Below are 25543 nucleotides of genomic sequence, written 5' to 3'. Positions count from 1 at the left end.
AGATGAAAATCAGGAAGTGAGAGACAGGAGAGGAATGCAGTATTTACTACTGAAACGAGCAACGAAGAATTGCAGTTTTGTTATCATTGCATTTCCAATATGCTGGGACCTTTGGTGGCTGCGCCCTGTTTGCCATCCTTCATCCCCCAGTCTCGCCTCTTCAACCGCTGACACGGCACAACGACGCGGCAATGAAGTCTGAATAGCCCGTGTCCTGCTCCCGCTCCCTCTCAGCCTTCCTCAGACGGTAGTCTTGCTGCTCGTCTCGACAGCCAACATCAATTTTACCATCCCTTCCTCTCTTTTACCCATTATAGCGCTGGTCTACCGTGCAAGATCCGGGTTAAAGACACCTGGAATGCTTGCCCCCAGCCTTCTGCGGACTGGAGCAGAGCACAAGCCAAGTCTTACCGCAACAATACGAGTATCCCTGGTTGACCATAGAGATGTCGCAATGCCACAAACAAGCTCACCGCTAATGCATGTCATCGGCCAACGGTGCTGACTGCTAGTCCGGCCAGGGCAAGTCCTTTCTTCCCATCGTGTCTGCCGTGCAAACTCTTCGGTTGTGAGAGGGCGAGATCTGTGCTGCGCCTCTCTGTCCACACACAAGTTGCCCTTGTAGAAATCTGTATTATTCATCCCTTGCCTGTATGTTCTCTCAAAAGGCAGCCTCGTCGCTGTCTCCAGCGGCATGTGCAAGTTTACGTATAACCCCTGGTCCACGGTGACTTGAGACAACGGCATATTAAGGACCGCAAGCTGAACACCATGCACGAGGGCAGGCTCCTCTTTGAAGAGCGGTGTAGGCTCTGAGACCGCCTGTGGCTAGCCACTGGGCTCTTGCTGCTCCTGAAGGGTAAGAGCTCCAGCTGGCGATTTCAAGGACAGGAAATAGGAGTCTCCCTGCGGATATGTCAATCTAGTTCAAGAGAAAGGTTGGTGACAGACCGACGTTTCAGATGTTGAGACATGGAGGACATCGCTGTCTCAATCCAGTGCGGCCCCTAGATTGTGACGGTGAACCCACACAACGGGTAACCATGGTCTTTGTCCGACAATGCCTACCAAACCCATCCAGTCACCGACCATGTCGGGCAACACCGCATCTTCTCGATCTTTGAGGTTCGTGGTCAGTGGTATTCGTGGACTGGCTGAGTCGGGATACCCCTGCTTCGTAGGGTTTGTACGGACAGCCTTTGGGGGTGAAGGAAGATTGATTCCGAAGTTGTGAGCTTTGCATCAGTGGGCATGCCCCTTATGTAAACATAGTACACAGGGTGAAGCTGGATATAATGTGTTGAGTGCGTGAACAAGTCGACGGTGGGCAAGGCGCTGAGGCTGGTATTGGCGAGGTTTGAGTGCCTTTTGGTGGTGGGTGGCTGCACCCCTTTGTTGACAATTACCCCGCAGTCAGTTCTACCGCAACGATCAATGTCGATTTCGCTTTTATCTCAAAGTGAGACGACGCTGAATAAAACTTAGCCAACTACAAGCTCTTCCCTTTGTTCAAATTCGATTTCCAAGCCCAGTTCTGTTGTGGAAAGCCCGAGGCAACTGTTGTGGTTGTCCCGAAGTGCTCGACACTCGTCAACAGTGTGGAATTTGACAACAATACCAACACGCAGAGTGCCCCTTTGTGACAGGCATGTGGTATGTGCACCAAGGGGGAACACTTGATCTCTCTCTTCATTCAAGACTACACCTTCACACCTTCTGCGCCCTCGAGTCTACCTCAAACATTGTCATGGCCGCCATGGAAGATGCCGCCCATCAGATACCCCCATACTTCCTCAAAGCACCACGGCTGCTCGATACATTGGAGACAGAAACATCTACCATACAAAACGAAACCGTCAGCGAGTGCTTGCCTCTCCTCAACGGCATCAACGACTCATCCCGAAGTCCGTTTGATTTCAATGAGTTTGGATTGCTTTATTTAGACAAAGAAGCGCACATTGGATTTCTAAACCAGCACTTGGACGAATTCCCTGCTCCTTTCGTTGGTATGGATGCAAGTCGTCCTTGGATGGTGTACTGGGGCTTAGCAGGACTTTACATGCTTGGTGAAGATGTCACAGTATTCCGCTCGAGGTAACACTTGTTCTGCATATGCCCTCTACGCTCTCCCTGATCCTTCATGTTTCGGGTATAGGACAAAACGGTGGCCTGACAATGCTAACAGAGTCGTCAAAACATTTTATCCCATGCAACACCCCAACGGCGGCATTGGTGGTGGCTTTGGTCAAGATGCGCACCAAGCTGGAACCTATGCAGCGGTGCTGTCTCTGGCTCTAGTCGGCGGCGAAGAGGCATATTCACTTATCGATCGTGAAAAGATGTGGCACTGGCTAGGGCGGCTCAAGCAGACAGATGGAGGCTTTCGAATATGTGAAGGAGGTGAGGAAGATACTCGGGGCGCTCTGTGTGCCTTGGTTGCCATTTCACTTCTCAACCTTCCTCTCTCACTTCCTCCTGAATCTCCGGCTCGTATTGCAGGTCTGAAAACCTTCAAGGATGGACTCGGGAAGTATCTCTCGCGCTGCCAGACCTATGAGGGTGGAATTGCAGCGTCGCCAGGAGGTGAAGCGCACGGATCATACACCTTTTGTGCACTTGCCTGTCTGTGCCTATATGGTCCACCGCGGGAAACAATTGGCAAGTTTCTTGATGTCGATGCACTGGTATGGTGGCTCTCTTCCCGACAATATGCGCCTGAAGGAGGGTTTGCTGGCCGCACAAATAAACTGGTGGATGGTTGTTATAGCCACTGGCTGGGTGGTTGCTGGCCTCTGGTAGAAGCGGCGGTGAGCGGTCCCCGAGACTCGGCTGATGAGAGAGCGAGGGACGTGAGCGACAATTTGTACAGTGGTGAAGGGTTGGCAAGGTATATCCTATGCTGTTGTCAAGCAAGTGATGGTGGACTTAGGGACAAACCATCAAAGTCAGTTGTCCCCAGAGCTCATTTCAAGCATACATACTAACAGCCCTGCACAGGAGGCCAGACTCGTACCACACTTGTTACAATCTCTCTGGGCTCAGCATAGTCGAACACTCCCATTCCTATCGAACCTCCCACAGCGACGATCCATTTGGTCCAGCCTTTTCCTGGCAGTTCTCGGAAGCCCAAATCCCTAGCGAGAGCGATTCCAGTAAGGTCTTTGAAGCGGGAACGGGAGTCAAGCCCATCCACCCGGTCTTTGTGATTCCCCATGAATCAGCAAAGGCGATGCGGGAGTGGTCTTTGGCCAGGCCTCTCGAGGTTCTAGGCGCAAAATAACGCAGTCGGACAATGCCGAAGTTGACGCAACAGGTGTCAAGGGGAACCCTGGAAAGCAGATATGCTCGACGCAGTACGAGGGACTGCCCGTTATGCTGGCGCCCGACACACACCAGGTTCTTTATTAAACTCTATGCCACATGCGGCGATCTCGTGGAGACAATCAACTCTTTCTCGAAACTCGGACCTTTATTGAATTTCTCTTCTCTCCTCTCCCTCCTCGTCCTATTCTGCGTTTCACATGGGTTCTTGGTCGCTTCATTGGTCACTGAAACTTTACGACTTGGCCGCCACGACCTCGAGACTTTTATCGACTGCTTTGCCATGAAACTCATCCACCCTTGTTGAAAAGTTAGCATTGCTACTACACCCGGATGCAGGCCCGCACTGGATAGCCTCTAGTGGGGAGACGTGCTGCCGTTCATGCAGTTCCCAACTAAGGTTGGTCAGATGCATTTGTGTTTTCAGGGCGTCCCTTTCTTGCAGATGTGAAAGAACCTTCTCTTGACCCGTTGAAGCGTCTGAGCCACCCGCAGCCGCCTCAATGTCTTCGACTTCTCTTAAATTCGTCGCTCGTCCAAGCCAGAGAGTTAGGGGCTGACAGCCATTTGCTCCATCTCCAGATCATCTACCATGTCGACGATGAAACATCATACCCAGAGTCTGATGCGAGGTTCGCCCGACAGCAACCCAGTCCCAAATACCTGAAAACCTGCATTTGATATGACAACGCATCCATGCATCGGAGCTCTACGACCTGAGGGCGGTCCATGGTCCACCGCAGCACACGCTTTCGTCAACCTGCCTAAGTCGAACAGTCCGCAAGCTTGACAGGTCGTAAAAGCAAGATGGTGGCGAGGTGAACTGTTTGTGGACAATGTTGATCTCATAATGGTGCATGTCAAAGTTTCAACGCCCTAGCACCGAGGCATATTTCCCCTACTTCTTGTACTTGTATGTCTTTTCCTCTCCCCGTTGGCGGCTAACCTGCCTATCAAAGAAGTATGTGTGCTCACCTTCTCTGAAAGTTTCATTGAGGATTTTCTTGTGGTCTTTAGTACGACGGGCAAACCACCCAGCCGAGATTAAGGCCCTGCATCGTCAGAACACCATTCCCCACTTGCCAGCTGTCTCTGCATAACGCTGATTGCGTCAACAGGAGATCTTTGGTCGAGACTCAGAGCAGAAGATCTGCCCCCTCCCGGGTCCAGGTCGGTTCCCAAAAAACATGTCTCTATGCAAGCCTCACCGGTCGCGCATATAAGCGGAGAATCAAGCGCAAGTCAGAGCCGAAAAGGACCACGACAGGCCACGAGTAGCTCTGGTACATGGGCAACTTTCTCATTCGACGGGATGCGCGGGGAATCTTCAAGGCAGCTTGTCGCCAATCAATCTCGATCTGCAGAAGCCCCAACAAAGAGGAATCATGCTAAGAATGGGCCCGACTTCAAGCTTCCGTTAACTGGCTGCAGAGAGTGCCAACACATCAACACATTACGATGGCAGAAGAGCATGAAAAATGCTATCCTCCCGGGATGGACCAATACCCAGCCGCTCACTCAAAACCGTTTGGCCACTGTGGAATCTTTCTGCATGCCCCACGCAAGTGCCGCTGTCTTCGCGCTTGCTTTGCTGTCAGTGCAGGGTTCTCTTGTTATCCAGAGCATGAAATATGTGGGAATGCCGCCACAATTCACCTGTAAAAGGGCCCAGCAATGTCGATGCCCTCAAATTTGCTGCTACCTGACTACATTTGCCCTGCGAAATCCGCCTTGCCTTCAAGCCAGGCGACACCTTGTGAGCGGTGATACTGGTTGATAAGTGCTCGTTTGTTGTCAATATCTTGACCTTGTTTGGTGGTTTTCTCCTCTCTTCATTCTCGTTCAACAACTGGATGCACGGTCCATTGGGCTTCCAAGACGCTGAAAGCAACCTCAAATTGAAGCAGACATGCTACACACCGTCTACCTGGCCAGTATGTCTCATTCAACACCTCGTTCTTTCGGTTTTGGTTTCGATACCTGGCCTGCCCATTTTGTTCCTGGCTTGAAGTGTCCACATCATGTTGGCCTCTCCATGTTTACTCTCCACACTATATTGGTCGCTCAGGGGTCGGCCAGCCTTGCAGACGTGTGCCCATACGGACAGCCGGGGAAAGTCTCCGGGAGTTTTTTGTTCGTCGACTTTGGACTGCTTGAAAGCCCCATCTCTCTCTTTCTCTCTGCTGTTCTCAGACGCTGACGCCCTCCTCCTCAGGTCTATGTCAGCGCCGGCGATGGCCCGAGCCTGCTTACCAAACATCCTATAGTCCCTCTGGGTATCGATGTGTTGTTCGAGTGAACAACCGTGAATACCAAACTCCTACGTATCATTCGTCGGAGAGCTCGGCCAAAGAAAATGCTGCGTTGATCGCCTTCAACATCTGCCGCAACTTCTCTGCCAATGACGGCATGTATCCGACTGGATTTGCCCATGGGGGCGTGATACAGGGCAATCCAGTGCCTGTTGGCTCTGGTCGTCATAGCCGCAGGGGCGGAGCCGACACCGCTCGAATGGAGTGCCGTTATGGCGATTCCGACAGCGCTGGAAGCCGAAGCGGAGGAAGCAGCCCTGATTGGAGCGAGTCTCGCCTCTCGAGCCCGATGCGCACGTCTCCATCTCGCCGAGTTGTCTACTCGTCGGACGCTGGCCAATACAGCAGACGAGCCCTGCCACGCTACTGAGCGTCAGCGGACGGCCCTGAAAAAAGTTCACCATGCCCTTGTCTCCGGGCGGGTAATGTCTTGCAAAACCGGCTTGTTCCAGGTGTTTGTGCACGAACCTAACGAATTGACGAAAACATGACCTTTTCTGTTTGAGGGAGGGGCCAAATCTTTCCTTTTCCATGATTCACGATGACACGACTACGCATTTTCCTGTGACGGTTGGCCCGTGGTTAGATAAAGAATTTTGCAGGCAACTGTGTGGTTCTGTGAGCCTTTTGAGCTTGTTATCCCTCCCTTTGAAGCATGGCGGCTTGAAGAGCAGGTGGTGAGCTTTTGAGAGAGGTCTTAATCGACCAAAGTCTTTTGCCCGGAAGGATGTGTGAACGCTCTTCATGCTAGAATTTTTTTCAGAGAACAGCAAAAATATCATGACACTTTTCCCCCATGTTGACTGTCTTGTAAAGGTTGGATTTGGTTCACCCTCGGGTACCTTTATTCCGGTCTGTTCCCGGTCGAACGCCAGGAAGAGCTTGGTTGTGAAGCCATTAGAGGGTGCAGTAGATTGAGAAGTAGCGGAAAGAAAAGGAGAGGAGGAGAATGTCGGAGATCAAACATGGAAGAGAGCCAACCAGGCATGGTGGCATAGTGGCATGCTGGAAACACAACGACCAGTATGTCAGACAAGGGCAGCCTAGCGAACCACGCTGCTGCCATAGTAGGTCAGTAAGTATAATATCGTGCAGAAAACCAGATGCAAGACATTCAGATATCCAGCTCACCGCCTTATCCACTTAACTCATATATGTGGCTAGCCATTTGTATTTTTGTATTGACCGTATTCTTCCTTCCCCTCGCGACCCACTCCGTGATGTTCCGGCGTTGCTTCTGACCAATCACTCGACACATGTGCATCAATCCAGAACGGAGAGATGACCTTGTCAAAGTCCCTCAGACACTACCTCCCGACTCGGTCGTTGGCCCAACGAACCCGCATGCCTCATTTGCCGAAAAGTTCTTATCGATAGGATTTCAGCGATCGAAGGCAATCTCGGTGACTGTCATATCATCGTGGGCTGATTGAAAGAAACGAGACAATGGCGACCAAGGAAAAGGTGGCATAGAACAACAGCTTGAGAAGGATCCCCCATAAGATGTCCTGCGGGCAATGGGTGACTGCGAACAGCAGGACAGGTGAGGTGGGTGCATGAAGACCTATGAAGACACCACAATGCAAAAACCTACCGTTATTAACACTTCTTCTAGATGAATCAAGAAGATACAGCATCGCATATTATTGCACGTCGCTGGCAAGTTCGCCATATGCCAAAAAGTTCACAACCTTCTCCAGATACGGGTATGTAGATCCTTATCGGGGCTGCCCAGGCCTCAGCCACCTCTAAAGTTGGTACCGAGGTGCCTAGAAGAGATGATTGGGGCAGAACTGTTCCGGCCCTGGCCACAGTGGCTGGAAGCTTCAACAAGCCCATGACGTCGTTTTGTTGATCACCATGCCACCAGGTGATGCTGAATCCTTGAAATGCGTGAAGTCTGCGTTTGCCCCTGTTTCTTCTTCACAAACAACATCCCCAGGCGTTGTAGACCGTGCGAGAACAACTGGAGAGCACCACTAGGACCGACACAATGCCAATGCTACTTCGAGGAACTTTATAGCCCCGTGAGAGACGCCGCTGAACAATGCGGGTTGCGTTGACGCTTGGGCGACTCGCGTCGGTTAAACCATTGACCCACGTCCATCGTGCGCTCAATCTTCGACCCCCTGTTCTTGATCGAGGTTCATGTCTCAGTGCTCGTACGATACCTTCCTTGGGCACGTCTGCCATCACCCCACTCGGCTGCAGAAGTGTCTCTCACGAGCAAAAGGCAAAAGATCTCAATCAGCAGGGAGTCGATGATGCCCTCGCAGAATTCGACAATGCTCTGGCCAACGATGAAGAAAAGCAGCAGCGTACACCATGGCACCGTCAAGGAGCGGAAGAACCTCCTGTACGGAGACAACGCTCTGCTGGCGCCATGACCAAAGGTCGGTAGAGCTCAAGCATCTGTCCCCGGCGTTCATACTGACTAGATCGTAGGGAAGCTGCTCACCACCCCTTCACGACTGCTCAAGCTTGTTCTACCCTTGACGACATCCGACCACAATGACGACAGGAAAAACATCGCTCCCCTTGCACTTCTTGTCCACCCACAACAACCGCTGTCTTACCTTGAACGGTTGATTCAAGCGGAATTGCCCAGAGTCAAAACCGAGAAGGGTGACGATCGATTGCCGTCAATATCCTTCCGCGCCATGGAAGCTGAAGGTGATGAGATCATGCCGAAGAACAAGACCCCAGAGGAGCAAGAAGAGGATCAGCGCAAGGGTCCACTTGGGGAAGGTGGTGTTCAGAGCTACAGCGGAGCAGGCAGAGAAGGGAAGGGCGAGGACTCGGGTGACTTTGTAAGATGGAGTGCTTCGACGGAGATTGGTGATTTTATCAGGGATGCCGCCAGAGCAAAAGAATTTGAAGTCGAAATCGAAGGCAACCCAAGAACAATCAAAGTCGCAGTGCCGTCTTTCAACGACAGAACCTTCTACCTGCGACAGAGGCTTCGCAGGATCTCAAAGAAGATTGCCGACTTGGCTGCTGTCAAGCATGAATGTGATGTGGCCGCCCACAAAAGCGGACAAAGGATCGCCCTCGGCGGATGTGGGATTTTGATAGGATATTGGTATGTGGTGTACCGCTTGACGTTCGAAACCGACCTCGGATGGGATGTCATGGAACCTGTGACGTATCTTGTCGGAATGGGAAGCATTATTGGCGGTTATATGTGGTTCCTGTACCACAATCGCGAGGTGTCATACCGTTCGGCGATGAACCTCACCATCAGCCGCCGGCAGAGCCGTTTGTATGAGCTCAAAGGCTTCGACCCCCAGAAGTGGGAGGCACTGATCGAGGAGGCCAACGCCCTCAGGCGAGAGATCAAGGCGGTCGCTTCTGAATATGACGTGGAATGGGACGAAACAAAGGACGAGCACGACGAAGCCGTGGTTAAAGCCCTGCGAGAAGAGCGCAAAAACGGGAACAAGGGCAAGTCGAAGAAGAACCAGGATGATGAAGACGAAGACGATTAAACGCCATTAATAACTGCCCAGTGGCCTGCCATGGAATCATACAAAAGGGATCAAACAGTATTACAAGGCCTTCCCGCCTCTTGGTTCTCGTCAGCGTCGAACATATTTGTCTCGGGCCGGGTCGAATATCTGCGAATCGTTGGAACCTGAACTTTGACCTGGATCATACAGAAACGACTCAGTGTCCAATGCGCCGAGAGGAGCAGGATTGTCCTTACCTCCAGTGCTACCACCTTCACCAGCTCGCCGATTTCGGTTGTTGCGAATATCCCGAGAGCGGAAGACACTGTACAGCAGCCATAGGGTCACCCAATTCGGAGCGTGCTCCCCAGTCGTTGCGCCTAGATCGAAGAGTGTTCGTTGGACAGTGCCGGGTTTCGCTTGTTGCCAGGTGTCGATGATTGCTTGCCGGCGACGGTCCAGGCGTATGTGGTGCCAAAAGAAGGGAGGCGTTGTAGATGAGTCGTTTCTTTTCTCGTCTATCAGACTTGTTCGATCCGAGTTCAGTTTGCTGTACACGGCAATGGCCTCGTCCTGTTTCAGTGGATCAGCCCCCATGGACGCTGCGGTTTGGACCATTTCCCTCCCGGGTATCCCATGCCAACATACTCTCATAGCGCGGTAGTATCCCTCATGGCGAGGATCGGTGGTGCTCAACCCCAGAGCCCGCATGAAGTCATCCTTGGGAGCTCTCGGTCCTACCGGTTGTCTTTGAGGCATTATTCTGGCAGTGAGGAAGGAGAGGTGGTAAAAAAGGGCCCGAAATATATGTGCACGATGTGGTGACGAGTCTGTGAGCACAGCGAGCGAGTGTCACAGACTTGACAACGTGAAGTTGCTTGAGCGCATCATATATATTGCAAAGCAGCTGAACGCCAAAGTCTAGGCGCAAGAAGAAAGCAAACACCGGCTTGATCTCCACATGTGGTTCAATTCAGCAATGCATTAAGCCCTGGGCTTTTTTCAGTTGGTCTTCTGGCCAAGATGGTTTTCAAATTCGGAGCTTCCGGCGCATCAGCAAAGGGTTGATGGATTCGTCCCGCGACGGCTTCGTCAAGCCTGAAGTCAAATATGCCCTTGCATTGCACACAGGCAAAGAGGTTAGCCAGTTTGACATGTTCTGCGTGTTACCGTCTTGAGCAAGGGCTCCTCGTGGCTGGTTATTGTGTGGAACTCTGGCAACGCCAAACCGGACGACGTCCGTCATGCCGCATATTCCCCCATGCGTCGCCTTGTTGCATGGGGGTAAATGAGTGTGTGCCAGGCCTGTTGGGAATCCCAAGGGTCCCCAAGTGCATGTACCAAAATTTCAATTCACCATGACGAGGGCCCTGGCTGATAGGGCCATAGTGCTGAGCCCGCTGGGAGATGGGCCATTTGAAACGCCGGGCTGCAGCAAACACAAAGGCACAAGTTCTGTCCTTGTTTCATGCGCTGGCTCAGACTACACAGCACCCATCCACCACGCCCAGGAGGGTTGGGTACGTGGACTGTTGGTCGATATACCTCCGATTGTCAGCCAGGGTCCCCTAAGCCTTCTGTCGGTGATGGTCACTCACTCCCACAATGGTTGGCCCGACCACTTTTCAAGGCCAATATGACAGCTGCCGTGTCACAGGCCGCTTCGCCCACAAGGCATCGACAAACCTTGAACCAAGGTTTGCATCGACTTTTTTTCTCCAGCCTGTTTGGACATTGGGCAGAATGGCGCCGATCCCAGCACGCAGCATGTTTGCTACCTCGGAAACTAAATTAAGACATGCATAAGGGGACAAACAAATACGAGACGGATGCTTCTGGTCCCCCGCCATCTAGAGCAACGATTGAGATCCATGACGGTGGACGGTTGACGGCAGCATGTCAACTTTTGGGGGTCACGCAATTTGAGGGCTGATATCAAGGCCGCCATTAATCTGTGTCTGATCCAATGCCACCGGCCCATTCCTTCGATTCGAACATCACCTGACCCTCAAGGCCCGTGTCCCGATCGAGGACCCCTGTGGCCCACAAACTTTCGCTGGGAAGTCTTTCCCGCTTTCGCCTACTGGCTTAGCTGTTCGGATGTGCGACTTGAAGCTCTGCCGAAGTGGGAAAGACTTGTTCAAAGAATTGTTCCATCTCTGTGCCTGCTCTGTGCCTGCTCTGTGCCTGCTCTGTGCCTGCTCTGTGCCTGCTCTGTGCCTGCTCTGTGCCTGCTCTGTGCCCCGCTGTGGGAAGGCAGCCTTCCTACCTTGCTGTCGTGCGACCTGTCAAATGTCAACCGGCTGTACGAGGCTTGGGACATGGCTCATATCCACTGAGCTGCTGCTTCTCCGTTAGGCTGTCCCACCAACAAAAGATTTTATCCCTAGGAATCAACGACAACGTCACCAGAGCAGAGTCTCTTGTGGGCGGTCTGCAGCTGGAAGTCTCCCTCTATTTTCAGCCAAATACGTCTTCGAACCTGTGGAGACTTTGCTCTGGGTGTGGGTGGGGGAGCTAGACACGCAGCCACGCCCTCGCTGGAATTCTCGGCCCTATCAAACGTCGGCCAGTCTTGACATATTTGCAGAGCGAATACACTCCTGATCATATAACCCTCTCCTGCTTGTATCTGAGGCCGACTAATTGAGATATACAAGGAGAGAGACATCCCCCCGGACGCGCTGACATACAAGTTACATATGTCTGCCCACGCTGTTGTGGAGGCATTTTTGGGCCAAATCATCACCCACGACACTTTGGAAATAGGACGACTGGCGGAACCGCAAGGCTGCCTGCAGTCTGATAAACGTTTCCTTCCATGACTCGTACAGAGTAGGCCGTTTGTCTGGGCTCTGTTCTGGAACCGTTCGCCCCAAGGATCACGAAATCGGAAGGGGAGCCTTGTCCTTCGGGGAATTTGTGTTGTGAGTCTGGACAGTGGAATCAGCAGCAGTAGCGGTGACCTTGGGGAAGAGAACAACGCATCTGGGACGTGAGACAGGCAGCCTTTTGGTGGGTGGTGGGTGGTGGGTGGTGTGTACTAAACAACCCTTGACCGGACGTAAGCGCGGAAACGGCTCAGGTTGAGGCGAGTAAGTTGGCAGTAGTTCGGCGTTTGACCATCTTTATCCCTTTTGGATAGGAGGGAGCAAAGAAGAACTACTGATACAAGCATTTCTGTCCACCAGCATGGTTCTAGTTAGCACGTCTGGCACGATACGGCAATATTGCCCGTTCCTGGACAACAGCCTTGCAAGGCTGCGGCCAGGCACCCCCAGGATAGCCCTATACCAAGTAGAGCCCTTCGAGCCCTATCCACCCGGCCACCCTGCGAACCTGCGAACTCAGCCACCTACCGGGGCGAGGGGTAGCGCCTGAGCTTCTGGTTTCAGTTATTGCAGAAATGCCTCAAGCGAGGTGTTTCGACCTTGCAGCCCCCAAGTTTGATCTGCGAGAGCAACTATATTTGTCCCGCTATGGCGTCGTATGGCGTACCATGTATGTGGAATCATGTGTGTCTAATGCTGGAGCCGAATTCGTTTTACATTGGCACTTATTCTTGACTTGTAAATAAACTATCCATGACCGAGAAACTTCTTCTTCTCCCCCCGCCCTTCTGTCGAAACCTTCCCACCTGCCCGTCTTCCGCGCCTCACGAACTCCGCCTCATTCCTCGCTCCTGCAACACCAACCCCTCGGGTCTCAGGGACTTCGGCTTGACTCTTCCGACTCGGCCTCGCTTGATGGAACTATGACACCCTCGCTGACCATCCCCGTATTCCTCCTCAAGACGCGATCCCAACCCCATGATGCTTACGAGGAATACTTTGCTGCTGCATCCTCCAGCAGCAACGGCAGCAGCAGCGAGGACCACGCCGGTCCCATCTTCCTCCCTGAATTCGTCCCCATCCTAGAACACCGGGCAAACACCAAGAATCTAGGGCGGCTAGAGGAGCTGCTGAAGAGGGGGAAGCTGGATAAGCAGTATGGCGGCATGATCTTCACTAGTCAGCGGGCGGTCGAGGCTTGGGCCGACGTGGTCAAGAGGGTCGAGCGAAGTGCCGAGCGACCAGGGGACGATGATGAACCTGGAGGCGAGAATGCTTCAGGTCGGGACCCGGGCATTGGTACGGTCTGTTTCCTCCTACGGCCCCCAAAGACCAAAGAGGGGACTTTGTTTTCGAGGAGGGGTTGATGATGTGCGTATGTGTGTGTGAGAACTTTTGGGCTGATGTGACGCCAGACGTCCAACACCACGACAGACCACCACGACAGCACATGCGCCTCCGCAAGTCTCTTGGATGATGACTTTGCGTTTCCCCTCTACACGGTTGGACCCGCCACCTCGCGCGCCCTGAAGACGCTCGTCGCCGAGTCCTCATCCCTCGAGTCGTCGCCCTTTGCCAGCCTGCGCCCCTCCGTGTTAGGCGAAGACTCGGGCAACGGGGAGAAACTTGCCCAGTATATCCTGTCGCACTACAACGCCCTGCACTCGCGGAGACTCTATACCTTCTACGATGCGCCGAGACTACCCTTCACTCCGCTCATTGGACCTCCACAGGGGGAGAGGGTGGACAAAGGCGACGCGCGGCTGCAAAAGAAGCCCCTCCTCTTCCTCGTCGGGGAGCAGAGGCGAGACATCATCCCCAACACGTTGATGGACAGACAAGGTAAGTTGGCGCCGGACGAGCGGATTCAGGTGGACGAGGTCGAGGTCTACACCACGGTGGTGATGGAGTCGTTCTCAAACGACTTTCAAAGGAGGATCGCCTCATGCCACCAAGGTGCCGATGCACAAAAGACCGCGGTGGCAGGTGCCATTGTCATTGTGGTATTCAGTCCCCAAGGGTGCGAATCGATGCTTCGGTCACTGGGGTACATTGACGAAAGTCAAACACTGACTGAGTTCGCAAAGACGAGGTGGGCAGAGGATAATCTCGGCCATCGCCAGTCCGCCACCTCGCAGCAGCACGCGCACGCGCATTCGCAGAGGTACGTTATCGTCACCATCGGTCCCACGACACGCGACCATCTCAGGAACAAGTACGGCTTCGACCCGGACGTCTGTGCTGCCAAACCGAGCCCAGAGGGCGTAGGTCGGGGCTTGACCGAGTTTCTCAAGCAAAAGGGGTTGGTATAGATGGATGGTACTTACTGTACGAGGGATGTAGAAACAGAGAGACATAGACCCAAAATAGTATATATTAATAACGAGTATTTTCTCTTCTCCATCTCTACGTGTCCTAGTCTCTCCCGCTCCATAAGAAATTGAGAAAGGTAGATTTATATAGAAAAGCACGACAAAAAGGTCGTGGTGATACCATGGCATGATGTGTTCATTTCTGAAAAAGATAAAGATCAATAGATAGATAGATGCCCAGCCGTGCCGTTTAGATCTACACGTCTTGTCCTTCACTCTATACATGTGCATGTGTATATCCCTCGTATACAGAATGTAAGTTGAACCACATACGAGGTCCGAGGTACATTTGATCGATACGTTTGCGCCCCCCCCCCCCCCCCTCCCCTCTCTTGACCCATTTCTCTTCTTTCGCAATCCCTTTCGTCCCAGCATTGTCGGCCATCACGCAAACGACTTTACCACCCTCTGACTCTGGGGTTTTCCTGCTCGAATTACTTGAAAAGGGAAGGGGGGATGGTGGGATGGGGTGGACACCGGTCTCTTGAGTCTTGACTGCTCTTGTTATACGCAAGCGATCAATCATGCATGCATGCATGGGAGCATGGGGAACATGGTAAATATGGTAGAATGGGAAATGGATGGCTGTTGGGGCGGGAGAGAAAGTAGAAATGACCGAAAAAAAAGGAAGAGGGAGAGAGAGAGAGAGAGAGAGAGGAGATGGATAGAAACGGCTCTTCCTTTGCCCAAGTCTACGTATCGCCGCTATCGAGATCACCATCACTTCTAAAGAATCTGCTAAAGAATGGCCTTCTCACTCACCCGCCACCTCCCCTCCTTCGTCTTGACGACCTTGCCGTCCCGGCGCAGTTTCTCCAGCACCATCAACAAGCCATTCTCGGCCGGCTGCCACAAGTTCTCCGGGTAGTGGCGGTAGATGACCTTGACCATCTCGATGCTCTCCCACTCCTTGCCCAGCACGGTCTCGCCGCCGCCGATGACGTCCTCGTCGTCGCCGTCGCCGACCCGCGTGATGGTGTCGTGCACGAGCGGCTCCGCACCGTGGGGCACCGTCGTCGTCCCGTGTTTGAGCACGTTGAGGGCCTCTTCCTCGCGCATGCGTCGGTGCGCGACGTACTCGTCGATCTTGGCGACGGCGTCGGAGATGACGGCCCCGTGGCCCGGGAAGGCTCGTTTGATGTTGCTGTCGCTGGATGCTTTCTGCGCGGCCACCGCGTCGACGACCCGCCGCTTCATCAGGTCCAGCGTCTGCAGGTACAGGTGCAGATCTTCAAACACGGCCGTGCCGTGGCCCAGCACGTTGTCCGCCGTGAACAGTGCCCCGACCTCCGTCGGGTCTGGCGACGAGGTGATCTGGAAGACCATGTGGTCTTTGGCGTGTCCTGGCGTGTGGATGGCTTGGATCTCAAACGGCGTCGACGTTTCCGCGAGAGGGGTCGAAAAGGTCTGGCCGTCTTGGATGTCGTGCACGCGCGAAGGGTCGATCAGTCCGTCGGGGTTCCACGTCGGTTGGTTCTTGTAGACCTTGACCGCTTCCCCGGGCTGGTTGAGTTCTTCGCACAGCTCCTCAAGGTCCTTGACCCCGCCCAGGTGGTCGTGGTGCCAGTGCGTCAGTAGACACGTCGAGATACTGATGGGTGTCTCTTGAGCGGTCAGCACGGTTCGTAGCGTCTCGATCCATTTCTTCTCGCCCGCGCCCGTGTCGATTAGTATGCGACGGGGTCCCGTCCCGAGCAGATATGTATTTGTGCCTTGCAGGGTGAACTGTTTGGGACCATCGGGTCAGCATACGCATACTAAAAGAGGAGGCAATTGATCACATGGCGAGGACCTTTCCTCCTTTCTTCCCCTCCATGGCGTTGTCCCTTTTCCAACGCCAGATAGAAACAATGACAAGGAACCACCACCTCTTCCACGGACAGACACCCAAAAAAGGAGAGAGAACCCCTCAGGATGACAGGATTCCCGACAGGGACAATTCGAGAGCACCCAACTGACTGACCTTGCTTGGATTCCCGCCCAGGATGCGGACGATATTCGTGCTGATCTGCTCCCAATCTGGGAGTTCTGGTAGAGCTTGTGCCATGACACGTCTTGGGCTTCGAAATGCAGGATTTGTGCTGTGGTGCAAGTGTCTCAGTCCGGTGGGAAGTCTGCGCATATAACCAATCGTGTTTTTGGGGGGTAATCGAGGTTGTGGGAGATTTCTCTCGTTGCTGGCCCCAATCAGCACTATTTATGATGACTGGCTTTTTTCCCCTCCCGAGAGATGTTGATGCGAAGGTGAGTTCTGGGACAGGCTGGTATCTGCAGCTGCAGCCTCGAAGCACCCGGATCTGTATGTCGGGTCTGTTCGGTAGAGTGATTGACAGAGTACGCTGATAGCCGAGAAGAGAGTAGAGAGGTTGATGGAACAGAGAGGGTCGTGGTCTATCTCGGGTACATGTATTCACGCCATCTCACCCTGTGGATGCCGTCTCGTTCGTACACACAAGTTCGCCGCAAAAAACGGAGGTCTTGAACTAGAGGGCCTTTGGGAAGGTAGCCTGAATACCGAGAGTAGGGATTCGTCTTAATATATGTAACCAGTGACAGAAGATACAGCGCATATCGCAATCACCGTCGAGCAATTGTTAATCGGTTCTTTCTCCACATGCCGAGGTTCACAAGGCGCCTTTTTGTCGGTCATCATGACATCAAATGCAGCTACACAGCCTCGTCCAGGGCACTGGATGATTGGGTGACTGGGTGACTGGGTGACTTGCTACAGAGCACGATAAGACGCGTACATATGTGTGACCTTTGAAAACTGGTGTGCATTGGTATTTCCGCTACGAAAAGTACATAATATCATGCTGCCATTCAGCCAACATTCCAACCCCCAATACACGATTGATTTCCTTCCGACCTCGATCCCACGACTTTCAGTCTTCCATCTCGATTTTTCGAGGGCTTTTTTGGACTGACCCCGTTCCTCGTGCCGGTTGTGTCCGCATTCAACTGGCATTCTGTACAATAGTTCCGTCTTCACCCCCAACGAATTTCATTGTCTTAGATTTTATTCGGCATTTAGCGGGAACCGTGCTTCTTGGCCATAGTGTTCAGGGCACTGCCGTTCTTGAACCATTCAATCTGGCCTTCGTTGAATGTGTGTTGCAATTCGCAATCCCATGCCTTGCCATCCTTGGGGTGGACTCTCATCGTCACGGGCTTGCCGGGTGCCAGGTCGGTGATCAACAAGTCAACCTTGTCGTCAGGGTTGATCTTGTCGTAGTCCTCGGGGTTGGCAAAGGTCAAGGGTAGCATGCCTTGCTTCTTCAAGTTGGTCTCGTGAATACGGGCGAAGCTTCGGGTGATGATGGCAATACCGCCAAGATGTCTGGGTTCAAGTGCAGCATGCTCTCGAGAAGAACCCTCACCGTAGTTCCAGTCTCCAATGACAACCCACGGGATCTTTTCCTTCTTATACCAGCGAGCAGTGGCAGGGACGGCATCCCATTCGCCAGTCTTGAAGTTCTTGACCTTGTTGGCTTCACCGTTGGCAGCGTTGATGGCACCAATCAGCATGTTGTTGGAAATGTTATCGAGATGACCACGGTACTTCAACCAAGGACCAGCCATCGAGATGTGGTCAGTGGTGGTCTTGCCTTTGGTCTTGATTAGGATGGGAAGGTCGACGAAATCTTTGCCGTTCCATGCCTCGAAAGGTTGCAAGATTTGCAGACGGTCGGACGTTGGAGAAACTTTCACTTCCACCTGGCTACGCTCCTCTGGAGGGGCTTGATATGTGTCACGGCCCGGGTCGTATCCGTTTCGGGGTAGACCCTCACCACTGGGTGGCTTGAGCTTGAACTCCTTTCCATCCTTGTCCTTCAGTGTGTCGGTCAAGGGGTTGAAATTGAGGTTTCCTGCGATGGTCATCGCTACAACCATATCTGGAGACGTGACGAACGAGTGAGTGGCAGGGTTGGCATCATTGCGGCCGGTGAAGTTTCGGTTGTAGGAGGAGATAATCGAGTTAGGCTCGCCCTTCTTGACATCCCGTCGGTCCCATTGACCAATGCAGGGGCCGCAGGCATTTGCGAGGATGACGCCGCCAAAGTCCTCAAGAGTCTTGAGCTGGCCGTCTCGCTCGATTGTTGCGCGAATTTGCTCGGAACCAGGTGTGACAGTGAACTGCATATCGTTAGTGGACAGTGTCATAATCACAGGGTGAGGCTCATGACTGCTGGTGGGAAATACATACCAAAGCCTTCGCCTTGATGCCATGATCCATAGCATCCTGAGCGATTGATGCTGCTCGGCTCATATCCTCTGCGACCATTAGTCAGCTTGTGTCGCTGTTGAGAGAACTATGACCACTCCAGTAGTGGACAATTTTTCAAAGACTCACCATATGAAGAGTTTGTGCAAGAACCGATCAGTCCAACCTTCAACTCCTCGGGCCACTTGTTATCCTTGACTGCCTGGGAGAACTTGGAGATGGGAGTGGCCAAATCTGGGGTAAATGGACCGTTGATATGAGGCTCGAGTTCAGAGAGGTTGAGTTCGATGAATTGATCGTATTCGGCGCCCTCATCCTCGTGAAGCTCAGCAGAGTACGCCCGAGCGAAGTCACCAATATGCCTGCGTTTGGTTGCAGCCAAGTAATCGTACATGCGGTCGTTGAAGGGGAAGAGAGAAGTCGTTGCACCGATCTCGGCACCCATGTTGCACTGGATATAGTCAGCATTGCAGAACGCCGAGCGGTCGATGTTATGTGGTGCTTACGATGGTGCCCATGCCGGTGCAGGAGAGCTTCTCGGTGCCGGGGCCTTGGAAAGTCAGCATAATGAGGTATGGTATTGTTGTAAAAAAAGATGTAGAACACAATGGCAAAGTCCAGAAGGGATGCAGATAAATCCGGGAGGAATGCGAGTGGTGGGGACCGGGAGTGGGAGCCTCAAGTAGTCGACAGGTCCAGAATAAGTGATATGACGAAGCGAGAGAATCAGTCCGAGCACTTGTAATGCTGTAGTATGGTGCCTGATACCGTATAATGCAATGAGGAACTTGATACAAAACGACCGTGTCGATTCTGGTCCAGTGAGAGGATTTCAGCCCTAGGCCAGCTGGAAGTACTTCCGGATGGAGTTGGCCTGGGAAGTGTCCTTCTGCTGGGAGGATTGCTCCTGGAAGCCCTTTGGAGGCTCTTGCTGTTGAATCACCAACGATGATTCTGGCTGGCGGAAGGCTTGTGGAGAGATAGGCTCTTGGGCTGCTTCCTCCGCGAGTGCCAGCTTTTTCTTGTGTGCCTTGCCGTCGATGTGTTTCTTGAGGGCGAAAGGTGTGGGAGCAGCAAAATCGCAGAGCTCACAGTAGTGTCTCTTCTGTGCCTTGATCCTGTTCTGTATCTTCATGGTAGGGCTGATGTACCTCGGGGTACCCTTTGCATCCTTCACTTTGTTCTCATGTCTTTTTGTGGCCAGGTGATTTCTCAGATTGGTAGAATTGGTAAAGGCAACGTGACACACGTTGCAGTAAAACCTCTTCTCTTCACGAGCCTTGACCTTGTGTCGTTGAGTGGAGTTCTTGGCACTTTCAGGATTGTTCTTGACGAAGTTAGCCCTGTGTCGGTTGGCTTCCAGTCGGTATGCTTCAGGATCTTCTGCCTTCCGTCTCTCACGGCCTTCCAGGTTCAAGATGTACTTTCTATCTTTCAATTCCTGTGCATGCTCTTCCCTCTCACCAGGAGTGAGATCAAACTGGCCTTTCACAGGGTCGACCAAGGGATTGTGTGAGCACAGGCCTTCGTACTCGAGTGAGTTTCGATCCCAGGGGCACAAATCAGCCAATGCGGCAGTGTAGTTTGCCCTCTTGCTGAGGGCCCGCAAAGCAAAAGTAAGGGCACCTTCTAAACAGACGAAGAGTAGCCGGAGGACGGGAACCTCTGCAGGGGGGGGAATGGGCATCCAGACCAGTACACCTTTATGCACAATCTGATAGCCCTCGCCCAAAGACTCCTGGACGTGTGAGGGAAGCCAGATTAACTTGTCGTATTGCTTGAACCGAACAGTGACACCACTGTCAGCTTCTGTGCCCGACCCGAGGTAGACTCGTGGCATGCAACCCAGCTTCCATAGGACGAGAAGATAGATGGCCCAAACTTTTTCACAGTGTGTAGGAAGTTGCATGAACCATTCGACTGTCGGAGGACCAGAGGCTTGCAGGACTTCGAAGAGGCCAGGAGCAAAGGAGATTGAGAGAGCGCTGAAGAGTATTTCGATAGCGGACTGGCTTGGAAGAAACTTTTTGAAGAGCGGGTGAGGATGAGCGGTTGAACTCAAGCAAGCCCATGTGAGCAGCACGGCCAGACCGAGCATGTTTGGTGCCTTGAAAGTCATGATTCTGACGCGGTCGGTTTTTTGCCAGAGACAGAGGGTGATGCTGAAACGAGTGACTCGATGAATATGGCTGAGGGTGCCTGTCGTCAAGGTGTTTGAAGTGCTTCCACAATTCCAAGGTGGTTCAGGGTGTGGTGTGTATCTCAGGACGATAAGTCCAGAATGCCAGAAGATATTCATTCCGAAAAGTGGGAGGCGCCTTCCTCCCGGAGACGAACCTGAGGGAGGCGGGCAACTCCCTGCCTGGAGAGATTGCGAGGGTAGGAACACCATGCTCGGGAGGAAGGTGCGCCAGAAGAACTTTCAGGAAGGTGGCTCAAAGTTACTTCCAGGCCAGTGAGCCAGAAGGACTTCTAGGTAGGTGGTTCAGAAGAACTTCTGGGTAGGTGGTTCAGAAGAACTTCTAGGTAGGTGGTTCAGGAGAACTTCTGGGTAGGTGGTTCAGAAGAACTTCCAGGCGGATAAGCCACGACTTCCGGGAGTGTGAGCTAGAAGGACTTCTAGATGGGTGGCCCGGAAGGACTTCTAGTAAGGATACGACCCAAAGGAGGACCAGAAGGAGGGCCAGAAGGAGGACCAGAAGAAGGACCACAAGGAGGACCAGAAGGAGGACCAGAAGGAGGGCCAGAAGGAGGACCAGAAGGACCAGAATGAGGCTCTCTGCGTACCGCAACACGCTCCAAGTTGGTGTGTTGTGACTGGGGGTGTAATCGTCCAGAAAGGTATGATGTATGGACACATCAAGCCGGCAAAAAACTCAAGTCTGCAATGGACAGAAAGTACACTCACCATGATATTCAACAATTGCCCTACAGTCACATCAGAACCTGTCTCAGTAAAACAAGAGCTCAGAGACAATGAGAACTCACCCAGTACCACCTTTGACTGTCAAGATACCTGCAACCTTGAGAATGATATCTGCAGTCAAAGTTTAGTCAAATGCAAATGAGAGTTTAGTCAGATGAAAATGAGAGTTGAGTCAAATGAAAATGAGAGTTGAGTCAAATGAAAATGAGAGTTTAGTCAAATGAAAGTGAGAGTTTAGTCAAATGCAAATGACTTGAGCTGGGTCGTCTCACCCTTTGGAGCAGTCCATCCAGATAGTTCACCGGTCAACTTGACTCCGATCATCTTTGGGGCCTTCAATTCCCACGGCAAGTTTGCCATGACATCGACAGCGTCGGCTCCACCGACACCGATTGCAATCATGCCGAGACCACCAGCATTGGGAGTGTGGGAGTCAGTTCCGATCATTAGACCGCCTGGGAAGGCATAATTTTCAAGCAGCAGCTGATGGATTATACCCGAGCCAGGACGCCAGAAGCCGATGTTGTATTTGGCACAAGCAGTCGACAGGAAATCGTAGACCTCCTTGTTGATATCCTTGGCTCTTTCCAGATCCTTGTCTCCACCAACCTGGGCTTCAATCAAATGATCGCAGTGGACGGTGGTCGGCGTAGCGACTGAGGGCATGCCAGCGGACATGAACTGCATAATAGCCATCTGGGCGGTAGCATCTTGACATGCTACTCGATCAGGTCTGAGCTTGAGGTAGGAAACTCCACGTTCGAGGTCTTGTCCGTGCGGGTCGTCCAAATGTGAGTACAGAACCTTCTCAGCATATGTGAGAGGGCGGTTAAGTCTGCTGCGGACGATTGCTAGGTTCTCCGACATCTTCCTATAGAAGTTGTCAGCGCCGCTGGCATGTTTTTATCAACCACTTCCAGTAGCGCCGGACACTCACTTGTAGTTGATGTAGTGACCTTTCTCCCAGTTGGTCATCTCAACCTGTATCGGGCTGTTAGGATCCTCGAATAAACCACTTGTGCAAGATATAACTTATTTTTGCTGAGCGGATCGTCTGAGACGGTAGCATAACCCATTCTGGATACTCGCAAGGGCTGTTTTGGACTGTTAGCGAGCTGTTGTTGCTCCCGGGTCGAGATGGGTAGAGGACTAACAGAACCAACTTTGGCACCCTATTTTCGAGATACATGTCAGCAAACGCTTATGGGCAATAGCAAGAAGCAAAGCAATAATTGTGTCGTTGCAGCAACTGAAAAGGTTGCGAACAGTGCTATGATGCAAGCAGAGCACTTACCATGCGGGAGGCCAGGCGGCCCAGAGGCCTCGTGGACATCATGTTGGCGACAATACTTGATCTCTAGTAACAGGTACAGAAATCCCAAGCTCGGTGTAGAGCTGGCAACAGGATCAAGAGAGAGTGGAGAGGTGAAAAGAATTAAAAGAAGCTGTGGACGGAGATGTGGATGGGTGGGAGGAGTTGTTGCAAGCTCCCAGGGTGCAAAGGTGCAGCGCCAATCAGCCTCGGGCAAAGAGGGCAAAAGGCACGATAAGCCTGGGACGACGTCAACTGCGGCAATGGTCAATGGCTGCAGCAACCACTTCTCCTCCTCATCTACGCAACGATGGGCTGCAAAATATTTTTTTTACTCGAAGAGAGTTCCAGAAATTCAAACAAATACCCTTAGCCCTAGATATATACCATGCTTCCACCAGACCGATCTTGCCGCACAACAAACCAGCGCCTAAAGCATTCCGAAGCTCCTACCTAGGCAATGTGCTCCACCGCTACCCCATGCTCCGAGCAAATGCCTCAAGCCTGCAATTTTTCTTCTGGCCTGCAGACCTTTCGTCTAGCCAATCAAGAATGATGTAATTACCTCGTCGAACCAGATGCGCGGGAAAGCCCCCTCGTTACCACTCTTTTCTTTTTTCAAGCCCCCTTGAAGAGTTCCATATATGGAAGAGCTCTCGATGATGTTTCCCAGCATCTTTGACCGCCTTAATCAGGTCTCGTAGCGCTCAATCTGGCGTAATCGGAAGAGCAGGGTATGTCATGTTTTCCAAGCTGGTGAGGCGAGCCCAGAGAAGACAACATGAGATCCAATGCATTGTCCCAGATTTAGGGGCCAAATGATTGGTTGGATGAGCCAGTCCGAGAAGAGCCCCGGCAGATGCCGCTACCTTGACCCAGTCGGCATCTCGCGCTTTTGTTGGCGGAGGCTTGGCACCCACTGTGTTGGGCAAGCCTTTGCCGCAGAAGTTGCTCTGGCCGCTTCCAAAAGAATTGTCGGCCCACAAACATTGCCATCCCGCCTGTGCGCTCCAAAAACAGCCTCGCATGTCTATGGTTTAGTATTTCTCGCCAGCGGAAAACTCAAGCCGAAAGCCTTGCGGATTGTTCTTCGGGGAATATCATGGGTAGTATCAAACGCACCAAGACCAAACGTCGCACCCGGTCCGTACAAATGCCCTTGAAATAGTTATCCTCTAACCTTTACATTACAGCGACCTTGATCAAGTCAAAGCCGACCTCAAATCACCCCGACATCTTGCTCTACACAAGGGTCTTAAAGCCTCCGAGGACCTGCCCGGACTGGGCGCCTTCTATTGTGTCGAATGCGCCAAATATTTCTCAGACAGCCACAATCTGAACGAGCATAGGAGAGGGAAGAATCACAAGAGACGGTACATGCCATCCTTTGACGCCATGAAGCAACCTGACTGTGGAATAGTGTCCGAATGCTCAAGGAGGAGGTACACACTCAAAGACTTGCAGATGCAGCCGTAGGCTTGGGCACAGACAAACGTCACTCTCATTCCTCGGAAAACGCTCCAGACAACGAGACTATGAAAGACATGGAACATTGAGATGTGAGCTGTATTGATCCAGATGCACTAGAATCCTCGATGTCCTCATGTGGACGACTTTATGACGAAACTATGCGCATGCAAAATCGCAAAAGACACGACTCTTGTCAGAAGTAACCCGCTTGAATGAGCATGTCGAGCCAACTGAACTGACACCGTTTGGTTTTCACTGTTTACATCTCGGTCTAATCACTGGTGGTTCCCCAGAAAGATCATGATCCTTTCGTATGCATACCACTATTAAAGGTTAGTAGGGGATGATGATGGAACCAGAGAGCGGCCTACCTGGACTGCATTCACGATGAACGCTCTCAAACTACATATGCCAATTCCCCGATAGAAGCCGCCCATTCCGGAGGTTTGCCAAATGTCCCGAGCGATGGTCAAACTTGTCTTCGCTTGGGCAGACGCTGTGTTGGCTCCCGGAAGAAGCCTTTGGCACTCTGTGGCTGGGGAAGGCTGCGTCTGGAGACGGGTTTTGATGATATCCAGAGGATAGATGGACACCCAGGTGACGACTCCGGCAATACCGCCACTTATTAGAACTTCTGCAGCAGTAGGAGAAGCGAATGGATCGGCTTGTCGAGAAAGAAGCAATCGCTTGGTTAGCTCGTACGACCAAAAATACCAGCCGTATCCCACGGCATCTCGAACAGCAGTGATTGTGCCTCCGTAGTAGAGCCCTCGAAGCCCACCATATTTCCATATTTCTTTAAATACTCCATATGAAGAACCTTGTCCACCCACGATAAGCTGGGCCCTGCATTTTATGAGCTCTGACGGCGCGGAGACGACAAATGTAGCGAGTCCTCCAATCGCGCCCGCCGCCCAAATCTTGCTCAAGTCAACGCCAGCCAGCTTTGTGTAGTCAAATATGCTTGGATCCATCAACTTCAGGGACCGGTTGTATGTCATGAAGAGTATGGAGTTCAATGCGCCATAGCCTAGAATGGGGGCGGCAGCTCCTCTGAACAATGCTGTGACTCTCTGAAGACGTCGATTCGAGTCATGCTGCAGCGTCGGTTCTGCAACGACACCACTAGTGCCTGCTTGAGCGGCGACCTTTAGGACATCGAGGCGATTACCCACCAATATCCCCAATGCCCCAGAGATATAGCTAGCCCAGAAGTCTGCCGACATCTTGAGCCCGCAGTAAGAAGATAGGCGAGCTCCTTAAATCGAGGTCGGTTGTGATTCTTTGGATTTATATCATGGTTTGCAGACAATGATCTTTAGATA

At 52.4% G+C, this 25543-nt stretch overlaps 10 protein-coding genes across 10 annotated transcripts; 4 read left to right on the top strand and 6 right to left on the bottom strand.

Annotated features, from left to right (window-relative positions):
- Nucleotides 1-1747: 1747 nt before the first annotated feature.
- AYO20_04968 (hypothetical protein) lies at nucleotides 1748-3280 on the top strand (the record flags this gene model as incomplete). The annotated part of the gene is made up of 3 exons (XM_022643262.1): nucleotides 1748-2094; nucleotides 2186-2887; nucleotides 3082-3280. The coding sequence occupies 3 exons, from the start codon at nucleotides 1748-1750 to the stop codon at nucleotides 3278-3280; spliced, it is 1248 nt and encodes a 415-aa protein (XP_022500830.1).
- A 4400-nt stretch (nucleotides 3281-7680) lies between these two features.
- On the top strand, nucleotides 7681-9121 carry AYO20_04967 (hypothetical protein; the record flags this gene model as incomplete). The annotated part of the gene is made up of 2 exons (XM_022643261.1): nucleotides 7681-8026; nucleotides 8079-9121. 2 exons carry the CDS (start codon nucleotides 7681-7683, stop codon nucleotides 9119-9121), a joined length of 1389 nt encoding a protein of 462 aa, XP_022500829.1.
- A 90-nt stretch (nucleotides 9122-9211) lies between these two features.
- AYO20_04966 (hypothetical protein) lies at nucleotides 9212-9841 on the bottom strand (the record flags this gene model as incomplete). Its single annotated transcript, XM_022643260.1, has 2 exons — nucleotides 9212-9655; nucleotides 9731-9841. The coding sequence occupies 2 exons, from the start codon at nucleotides 9839-9841 to the stop codon at nucleotides 9212-9214; spliced, it is 555 nt and encodes a 184-aa protein (XP_022500828.1).
- A 2995-nt stretch (nucleotides 9842-12836) lies between these two features.
- On the top strand, nucleotides 12837-14225 carry AYO20_04965 (hypothetical protein; the record flags this gene model as incomplete). The annotated part of the gene is made up of 2 exons (XM_022643259.1): nucleotides 12837-13217; nucleotides 13329-14225. 2 exons carry the CDS (start codon nucleotides 12837-12839, stop codon nucleotides 14223-14225), a joined length of 1278 nt encoding a protein of 425 aa, XP_022500827.1.
- Nucleotides 14226-15023: 798 nt separating this feature from the next.
- On the bottom strand, nucleotides 15024-16332 carry AYO20_04964 (hypothetical protein; the record flags this gene model as incomplete). The annotated part of the gene is made up of 2 exons (XM_022643258.1): nucleotides 15024-16010; nucleotides 16249-16332. The coding sequence occupies 2 exons, from the start codon at nucleotides 16330-16332 to the stop codon at nucleotides 15024-15026; spliced, it is 1071 nt and encodes a 356-aa protein (XP_022500826.1).
- A 983-nt stretch (nucleotides 16333-17315) lies between these two features.
- AYO20_04963 (aconitate hydratase, mitochondrial) lies at nucleotides 17316-19076 on the bottom strand (the record flags this gene model as incomplete). Its single annotated transcript, XM_022643257.1, has 4 exons — nucleotides 17316-18422; nucleotides 18493-18560; nucleotides 18640-18961; nucleotides 19017-19076. 4 exons carry the CDS (start codon nucleotides 19074-19076, stop codon nucleotides 17316-17318), a joined length of 1557 nt encoding a protein of 518 aa, XP_022500825.1.
- Nucleotides 19077-19348: 272 nt separating this feature from the next.
- On the bottom strand, nucleotides 19349-20629 carry AYO20_04962 (hypothetical protein; the record flags this gene model as incomplete). The annotated part of the gene is made up of 1 exon (XM_022643256.1): nucleotides 19349-20629. The coding sequence occupies one exon, from the start codon at nucleotides 20627-20629 to the stop codon at nucleotides 19349-19351; it is 1281 nt and encodes a 426-aa protein (XP_022500824.1).
- A 1041-nt stretch (nucleotides 20630-21670) lies between these two features.
- Nucleotides 21671-22411, bottom strand: AYO20_04961 (Aconitate hydratase, mitochondrial; the record flags this gene model as incomplete). The annotated part of the gene is made up of 2 exons (XM_022643255.1): nucleotides 21671-22307; nucleotides 22374-22411. The coding sequence occupies 2 exons, from the start codon at nucleotides 22409-22411 to the stop codon at nucleotides 21671-21673; spliced, it is 675 nt and encodes a 224-aa protein (XP_022500823.1).
- Nucleotides 22412-23850: 1439 nt separating this feature from the next.
- On the top strand, nucleotides 23851-24304 carry AYO20_04960 (hypothetical protein; the record flags this gene model as incomplete). The annotated part of the gene is made up of 3 exons (XM_022643254.1): nucleotides 23851-23891; nucleotides 23942-24121; nucleotides 24169-24304. 3 exons carry the CDS (start codon nucleotides 23851-23853, stop codon nucleotides 24302-24304), a joined length of 357 nt encoding a protein of 118 aa, XP_022500822.1.
- A 240-nt stretch (nucleotides 24305-24544) lies between these two features.
- AYO20_04959 (hypothetical protein) lies at nucleotides 24545-25444 on the bottom strand (the record flags this gene model as incomplete). Its single annotated transcript, XM_022643253.1, has 1 exon — nucleotides 24545-25444. One exon carries the CDS (start codon nucleotides 25442-25444, stop codon nucleotides 24545-24547), a length of 900 nt encoding a protein of 299 aa, XP_022500821.1.
- Nucleotides 25445-25543: the final 99 nt, after the last annotated feature.

This window comes from Fonsecaea nubica (genome assembly GCF_001646965.1).
Source record: "Fonsecaea nubica strain CBS 269.64 chromosome Unknown Scaff27, whole genome shotgun sequence".
Classification (NCBI taxonomy): Eukaryota; Fungi; Ascomycota; class Eurotiomycetes; order Chaetothyriales; family Herpotrichiellaceae; genus Fonsecaea; species Fonsecaea nubica.
This window is presented reverse-complemented; position numbering and strand designations above follow the sequence as displayed.